Source organism: Lactuca sativa, chromosome 1 (genome assembly GCF_002870075.4).
Source record: "Lactuca sativa cultivar Salinas chromosome 1, Lsat_Salinas_v11, whole genome shotgun sequence".
Lineage (NCBI taxonomy): Eukaryota > Viridiplantae > Streptophyta > Magnoliopsida > Asterales > Asteraceae > Lactuca > Lactuca sativa.
In genome coordinates, this window is record NC_056623.2 from 63,397,448 (window position 1) to 63,405,833 (window position 8,386).

Consider the following 8,386-nt stretch of genomic DNA (forward strand, 5'->3'; position numbering starts at 1 on the left):
CCATAATGATATTAATTTCAAATTTTAAATTTTAAATTTCAATTTCAATTTCAAATAAATTTACAGTTTAAACCTTTGTGTTTAACATTTTGTTATAATTAACCTGTTTAGTATACGGGTCTGATAACTAAACAATAATTTTAATTTATTTATTTTTTGCATGTTTTTTTTCTCATAATTTTTATTTATTTCAAATTTCAAATTTAAATAAACTTCTCATTTAATCGTTTCTATTTAACATTTTGTTTTAATTAACCCGTATAATATACGGGTTTCACAACTAGTAATTCAATAAACTAAGAACATGTTAAAGGTAAGAGTTAGTATGAAAGCAATGGGTCTGGCTGGTGTGATCGAAAAATGAACTTATATTAAATCAAATCCATTATATGGAAATAATTCTTGAGAAGTTCGAGTTTTTTAATTCAAATGTAACTAGCACACCGATTAATACAAGTCGTCATCTAAATAAGAACAAAAAATACTAAAAAATTATTGGTAGCTTATTGTACCTCTTGAGTTACAACAAACTTTTTTATTATAATGATAATCAATTTTGTAATATTTGAGAAAACTTATATCCCAATTGGTTTTTGGATTTTTAGAAACAAAATAATCAAACTTTGTGAAACCAATAACAACGTTGAGTTTTAAAATTGTAGTTTTCATTTATATTATCTTCTTAGGATGTACAACTTTAAATGTTACCCAACTCTATACAAATAATATTTTGAATTTCAACTATTTTTGTATCGCCGTATCTAAATTCTGGTTTCGCTAGTGTTTATACATATGGCTTTAGGAAATGAGATTTGTGTGGTCTAACTACGTTATAAAAGAGACTTATGTATATTATATAATCATACAAGTTTGTAATGGCAATTTAGAACGTCTCAAGGCACTTTGGGTGTATGTGTGGTGGTTTACGGGTCACCTAACATACAAATATACGAGTTTACCATGCATATTTTTATATAAGTGTGTTTTATGTTATTGTAGCACATGGTTCCTGGTACGTACTCCTTGTAATTAATATTTTTAAAATAATGCATTTTTGCCTTGGACTCGACGAGTTGAAGGACCAACTCGTCGAGTAGGAGCGGGATAAGACGCGGGGTCTGAGTTTTGGACTCGGCGAGTCGGTTTCCGGACTCGGCAAGTAGACCCTGTTTGGGCAAAAACCCTAACCTGGGTGTTTGCACCCTATTTAAACGCTCTAACTTGGTCTCCTTTGTCCCTAACACTCCCAGAGAGCTGTAGAGCGAAACCCTAGCCCCCCATATTGTTCTTGTGAGTGATTTTGACTTTGTGAAGGAAGTTTGGAGCTTAGAAGAAGAAGGAAGAGGTTGAAGAGTGCAAGGAGGGGAGGTAGATCCAGAATCTACACTGTGAGAAGCTTTCATTCAGGTAGAAAAGTTCTTACCTTGATCACTAGTTCATTAGATCCCCCTTTTGTCCCAATTGGTGGTTTTCAAGCCCTAAGACCTCAAACTCTATGTGTTTATGCTCTATGTTCTGAAAGGACTTCAGATCTGGACCTTATGGGCATATTAGAAGTATAAAGTCTCTGTGGTTGAAGTGATTGAGGTCCCTATTGAGTGTATGACCTCATAAAGAGATTGGATTTGCCTTTTGGATCTTATAGGGCCATGCATGCATGTAAAGTTTGCAACTTTACGTGATAAGCATGCCCTAGGAACATAGATCTATGGTTTGGAAGCGTTGCATGTCTCAGATTTGGTCTGTATGGGAAATGGGTTCATGGGACTCGGCGAGTTCTATGAAGTTGGGCTTAGACTCGGCGAGTTGGATGAACAACTCGGCGAGTCCTATGAAGATTGCCTGGAACTCGACGAGTTGTTCTTAAAACTCGGCTAGTCATATGAACTGTTACTAAGTAAGAGGGGTTTAAGTGTTGAAGGTCCAACCCTTCGTATCTGCACACAGAATTAGCACTTTAACGTGTAGCAATAGTCCCAGAAACCCAAATCCTCATAAAGGATGCTATGGTGAGGATTTAGAAGCGAGTAGGAGATCTGATCGTGGGGACTCAGCGAGTTGTTCTTGGACTCGGCGATTCGGATCGCGAGTCGGTTTAATCGTGTCAAGTAGTGAGTTAAGGGTGACTCGGTGAGTGGGAAGAGGGACTTGACGAGTAGGACCAGGTTATTAGGAGAAGGACTCGGAGAGTCTGTGCCATGACTCGGCGAGTGCAGTCAACTGGAAGTTGACTTTGACCAAGGAGTTGACCTTGGACCAGGGGTGGGTCAGTCATTTGACCTAAGGGTATTTTTGAGTGGCTAATCTATGTTTATGGATTTATAGCCTGAGGATTACCGGTGCAGCAGTCAGACGCCTAGCAGTCAGACTTTCGGTAGCTACTTTTCGAGGTGAGTTTCCTTCCAGTAGGAACGGGTCTAAGGCACTAAGGTCGGCCCGTATAGACGATATGTTAGTATCAGAGTGTGGGTATAGCCCGTATCTCATAGTTGAGTTTGATTATGATATATGCCAGTATGATAGAATTGTTTATACTCGTTGTCTGTGTGATACTTGTATGTTATGGTTTAGTAGCGGAGTGTGGGCGAGGCCCGTATCTCTCAGGTAGGGGAGTGTGGGCGAGGCCCGTATTGATGGGTTTTAGGTAAAACAAATAAACTAGAAAACAATTCCTAAGTTCACATGCAACCTACTTTGGATCTATGTTTTATCTATTAAACATACAACTTTGAATTGCAAAACAAGAACCCTAGAGGAGAAAGGCTATAATCGAAATTTACAAACTAGGGTTTAGTAATTACATACATTTCAATTGTTATAGTAAACAATTGATAATTCCCTTGATCTTGATCTTGATCTTTCTTGGAAGCTTAGCACCACAAGTGTAATGCCTCTAATGGAATCACACCCAAACTAGCAAGAAGGAAAGTAGAGGAGAGAGGGGAGAAGGAGTATGCAAAATTTCATCCCTTAGGGTTTCTTCAAAAGAAAAGAGTGACCAAAACATGAACCAGGAGGCTCCTTATATAGCTGAGGGGTCTAGGGTTTAGGGGAAACCCTAGTTATCCTTTGCTTAGGGCCTAAGCAAACCCAAGGGCCTTATCCAAGCCCCTATGCACGAAATTATTAGGGTTTCCCCTAAAGATTTCGTCCACCCTTATCCAAGGGGGTTCTAGAGCCTTCCACTCAACTATTAGATAATTGCAAACTAGTCCCTGCACCTTATAATTAATTCTTTTAACCCCGAAATTAATTCTAATTAATTTCAGGCTAACAATCACTACTAGAAAACAGCCTTTTATGACGCTCATTGTGCGTCGTAAAAGGCTCAGACGACGCGCAAATGCGCGTCAAGGAAGGCCCTGTCATAAAGAGAGACGACGCTCATTTACGATGCGCAATTACGACGCACTTTTACGACACGCATTGCGTATCAAGGAAGGCCATGTCATAAAGGAAGACGACACGCATTCGTGTGTCGTAACCTTACGACGCGCGTGTTAATGACACACAATGCGTATCAAGAAAGCCATTGTCAAGAAAGGCCATGTCATAAATGAAGATGACACACATTTTTGCGTATCATAATTTTAAATGTTTAAAAAAAATATTATTTATAGGTTTACTAATTTTCAAATTTAATAATACATTAAAAATCTCATAATACAAAATAAAATACCATAAATAACAAAGATATTTCATTTCACTAATATGTCAAATACAAATAATTATTCCAAAAGTGAGTAAATGTTATAAAAAATGAACTCATTTATATACAATTGCATCATCACGACTAATCGGTTTTATAATCTCAAAGTCATCAATGGAAGTGCAGTCCTTATTTCCGGAATGTATAGGGATGGTTCTCAAGCTCCGTACCACATCATCCTCCAATGGAGCATCTTCATCGATAACCGTGCTTGCGATGTCAACTTTTTCATCAACCATCTCACAAATCTGCAAATACTTCTCCCTGCTTGTAACAACTAATAATTAACATTTATGATTTATGATTTATGATTTAACAAACACACACCTCATGAAAAAACATGTTTATTATAAAAATGTTATCACCGAATAAGCTTCTCTATGCGTGCTCCAAATGTCTCAACGGTCAGGGCATCAAACTTTCTGCGGTCGATCACGACTCTTAAGTCATCAAGACACGTCAGCAGATACGACAAAGATCGGTCATCATCTAATGGCGTATTGCCAGCACATCGAGCAATATCAGCAAGCTCATTCATCTACAAATATTTCAATATCAGTACCTATATCTCATAACAAATAAGAACCTATTACCTACCTGTGGAAGGTCATCATGTTCAGAATAGGCACCCTTCCCTGCTAATAACAAGTCTATCTGGCTGGTTTTTGGTGTCATCAATGGCGACCTAGGAGTCATGCTGCCAGCAGATGATGTGGTCATTCCTTGGTCAGATTTAGGACCAAAGCGGGTCCTACATGACATACAGGGGTGAGCTTTAAGATCATCCATCGATACATAATTATTGCCTTGATCAGGAAAACAATCAAGCATGTCTTCTGAACCTCTACGTGACCAATCACTAAGCTTAGGGGACATGAAATCACAGTCTTCGGTAACACTTGAACTTGCTTTAGGAGCATCTGGACTTCTATTATCCTTTTGTGAAATCAACTCCATTAACTTCTCTAGGGTTTCAGCAACCCATACAAGCCTTTCATCTACACTTATACCTGTCTGATCGCAACAATCAGCAATCGCACAAATTCTAGAATGTTCTTCCACGTGTAAAGTCGGAACTTCCTCTTCACAAATCCAAAAAATGATGGAAGTTTCATCGGAGATATTCGGTTGATCCCCCCACCCCCATGAAACTCGATGCTGATGCTTAAATTAATTAGCTATTTATTTTAATACAAATATACAATAAAGGATACATAAATAAATGCCTGTCTACCTCTACGTTATTTAAACCTCGAGATCTTCAGTTTGTGAAACCAGGAAAAAAAATCCAGATGGAAGTGTCCATTGGGAGTGAAACCAGGAAAAAAAATCTGTAATCTTCTTATTTGTGACTATTTAGGGTTCTAAATCACAGATCTTCAGTTTATAGTCAGAATTAGCAAGAATGTTTTTGGGTTTTAAATCCAGATGGAAGTGTCCATTTTGAAACCCTAATTATAGGTTATGTGTTCGAATTTGGTGGAAAATGGAAACTGTTTGATTGGTTGTCCCCTTTTCATATCTAGACCTTCAATAATTCAACTTTGACTGATGCCTACCATTTAAAAAGATTTGGAGTATTGATAAGATGAAGCCAAGTAAGTGACTGAGTACCAGATTGTTGCAGACATAAGCTTAATACATCCCTGTTATAAAACATGGTGTGTGGCTGATAATGGACAACATGTATTAAGTAATTTAAATTGTAAAGTCAAATATAGATCTAGAGTCTAAACTGTAAATTTAAAATGAGAATTCGTAAATGGTGTAACGTGTAAGTAAATGTATTTACTTTTGTCCTATCGGATGTCATGTGAAGTAGAATCGAAAGTCTGTAGTGAGATCAATCTGTATTAAAAGCTTTAACATCCACTATTTGCTATGAGAGGAAAAAGAATAGACATTACCATTAGTTAAATAGACTTTTGAGTGAGAAGGTGACAAAATTATTTAAAGAATAAAAAATGTGACTCACCTTCTTTTCGAGCTCAAGAAGTGATAGTCCAGCACTAAAAACATCAGAATTCTGAGTGGCAACAGCTATACCCACACGAGGTGAAAGATAGGCATCATTTCGAGAGGAAAACATCATATTTCCCCCTTGTCCCACATAGTCCTGTGGGGAAAACATGTTGGGAGTAGGGGTAGTATGGTCAATTGCTTCTAGAACTTGGATGTTCCTCCTTGAGCTAGTTGATTTTGGCTTTGAGAGACTAAAAGTACCCCTAAAGCTAAATTTTCCAGATCTGGCAGGTTTTGTAACTGATAAGGGATCTGCATCTGCACTCTCTGAAGGGTCAATTTCTACCACTTGATATGTAAGGGGGATAGAACAGTTATTACTTATCTATTATGGGTAAAAAAATCATATGATGAGAAAAAGACGAGTCCATCAGATGAAAGCCTGTATAACCAATAACTTATCAACATGTGAAAGATTAACCTTGCTAATTTCTCACATTTAATCAACAATTGGATTATAGGTGGGACACTTACAACTCTTTCATCTTTGAATCAAATTGAGCCTCATGAAAATAAGATCCTTCATGAACCATAGTCGCCATGACTGCACAAATTGCAGCAATAATCACTCTTAAGCAAAAGAAATCACGTGAAACATATGTGAGTCTGATTATCATAAGCAAGATACAGTGAGAATACAGGGTTCTTGATTACCAGGGTTATAAGAACTCGTAGAACCAAAAACCCTATTTCGCCAAATTTATTTAATTATAAACCACGTGATGGATGCAGGTATACAACCTTGCTTGTGGTTTAGAGCAACATTGACTAAAGGAGTCAACTAATTGGGTGAAGGACCTTCTAAGATGGATCCAAAAGCATAAGTAGCTCCTTCCCTTTGTCTCCAATCTGGTTTTGTTATCTTTTCTTCAATGGAAGGCATCACAAGTGGAACAATATCATTTCCTACTATTCTTACAACTAAACCAAGACAAGTTGCTTCACAAACAACTCTCATAATATAATCACGTTCCATTTCATTGGTGAAATTTGCTTGAGCAAAACCAAGAGCATTGTAAAGTGCTCTAGTTACAGCAAGTCTTACATCATTACTAGCTTCACTTGCATTCATGCCTTGAACAACAGTTGTGAGGATTTTATTCACATGATCTTGTTCTACAACATCTGGAGAAACTTCTTCACACAAATACCTGAGAGTTTCTAAAGTGGATTGCTTGACATGAACAGGGACTTGGTGAATGTTTGATAGAAGGGAGCCAATGAGCTCAGGCCATTGTTTTTGTGGAAGCTCTATTCCAGCAACTTTAGCTATAACTTGTGATGCAGTTGATCTTGCCTCGTGAACAGGAGAGGTGAGTGTCTGTAATAGGTATGTCTTAATTTTTGATTTAACACCCACATCAGGTGATAACCATCTTTGGATGAGTTCATACTTTCTATGTTGCTCTTTTGCATCTAAAGCATTCTTGAGAATCAAACCAGCTCGTTTACGACTATCAACAGGCTTCTCATCATGAGCAAGTTCTCCAGAGAGAGATAACAGAAAGCCAGGTAGATTTTGCTCCTGAAATTGCTTTAAACTCTCTTCAGCATGCTTCCGAACAGATCCATCAACAACTTGTGCATTCAACAGAATTTGGGTAACTTCCAATGCCATAAATTTTTCTGGCTAACACTGTTTCACCATAAAAACAGGTTAAGATTATTTAAAACTAAAAACACCAACAACACGTTACAAAAGCAACATAAAATCCATATTTCCAACATTTACAAAGAACTGAATTCGAAATGTATGCAAGTTTTAAAAAATTAGAAAAACAAAAGCCAGAGAAAAAAGCCCCAACATTTGTAGAAAAAGCTGGAACAACTATGAAAGTTGTTGCTGCACAAACTAAGGCAATTGCAGGTGATTTGGAAATGAATATATGTTTTATTTTTCATTTTTAAATTGTTTAATCGTTTTTTTACAATGTGAAAGTAACAAACATCTATCATTTTCATGAATTTTTTTTTAATTTGCAGATAAGATAAAAAACTGGGATAATGTTTGGGCTATTGGAACCGGAAAGGTTGCTACCCCGGCTCAGGCTCAAGAAGTAAGTAGAAGGTATTTATGTCTTTTTGGATTGTGTTATTGTTGAAAGATTGAAAACCTTCTGAAACAGGGCTTCCAGAAACCCATGAAGACAATTCATGTAAGGAAGAGACTGGATAACATGAAAAAGAGAGAAAAGACTATGAGAAACAAATATACATACCTTCTGCCTCCTGGGTCTTTCATTTTCCTCTTCCAAACGTGAGATTTTGTTCTCCAGCTCATGTGTGTATAGCCACCAAGGCTTAGGGTTTTCCAAATACATGTTTGTGTACAAAATGCTCATTAGACTCTACTATTTATCCAAGAACACCTTTTGACTAATAACGAGTATTCAGATAAAATGTCATTTATGATACGTTGTTACGCTTATAAGTCATTCTCCCAATAATTAAAGTTTTAAAATTAGTTTTAATCATATATGGTATCATATATCTCATGCCTTCAATATTGTACACCTTTCTATTCGTGTTATTATTTATAAAACATAAACTAAATATCAAAACTTTGATTCAAGCAAATCGTTTCCTCCAAGTGTCTTAACAACAGTTTTCAGAAGTTTAATCTCTTTATCCCTCTTTGAAATTTCTTCTTCTTTT

At 36.8% G+C, this 8,386-nt stretch overlaps 1 protein-coding gene across 3 annotated transcripts; it reads right to left on the reverse strand.

Moving 5' to 3' along the window:
- Positions 1-3,681: 3,681 nt before the first annotated feature.
- Positions 3,682-8,085, reverse strand: LOC111903214 (probable serine/threonine protein kinase IREH1). Of its 3 annotated transcripts, none has more exons than XR_008231950.1 (6): positions 7,951-8,085; positions 6,386-7,367; positions 6,206-6,275; positions 5,685-6,113; positions 4,307-5,588; positions 3,682-4,247 (listed from the first exon to the last, which is right to left on the reverse strand). XR_008231950.1 is itself a non-coding variant. In XM_052770623.1 (6 exons), the coding sequence occupies exons 4-6, from the start codon at positions 4,664-4,666 to the stop codon at positions 3,766-3,768; spliced, it is 741 nt and encodes a 246-aa protein (XP_052626583.1). In that variant the 5' UTR covers positions 4,667-6,113; positions 6,206-6,275; positions 6,386-7,367; positions 7,951-8,085; the 3' UTR covers positions 3,682-3,765. The 3 variants fall into 3 exon arrangements, 1 of the variants encoding a protein (XP_052626583.1); XM_052770623.1 differs by having other exon boundaries at positions 3,682-3,973; positions 4,075-4,247; positions 4,307-6,113; XR_008231948.1 differs by having other exon boundaries at positions 4,307-6,113.
- Between the last annotated feature and the right edge of the window lie 301 nt (positions 8,086-8,386).

Excerpts from the sequence above, each read along its gene's own strand:
- LOC111903214 (XM_052770623.1), bottom strand. The coding sequence starts at position 4,666 with ATGGAGTTGATTTCACAAAAGGATAATAGAAGTCCAGATGCTCCTAAA. Across the intron at positions 4,248-4,306 it reads AACATGATGACCTTCCACAG|ATGAATGAGCTTGCTGATAT; the intron begins GTAGGTAATAGG and ends AAATATTTGTAG. Across the intron at positions 3,974-4,074 it reads CGCATAGAGAAGCTTATTCG|GGAGAAGTATTTGCAGATTT; the intron begins GTGATAACATTT and ends TGTTACAAGCAG.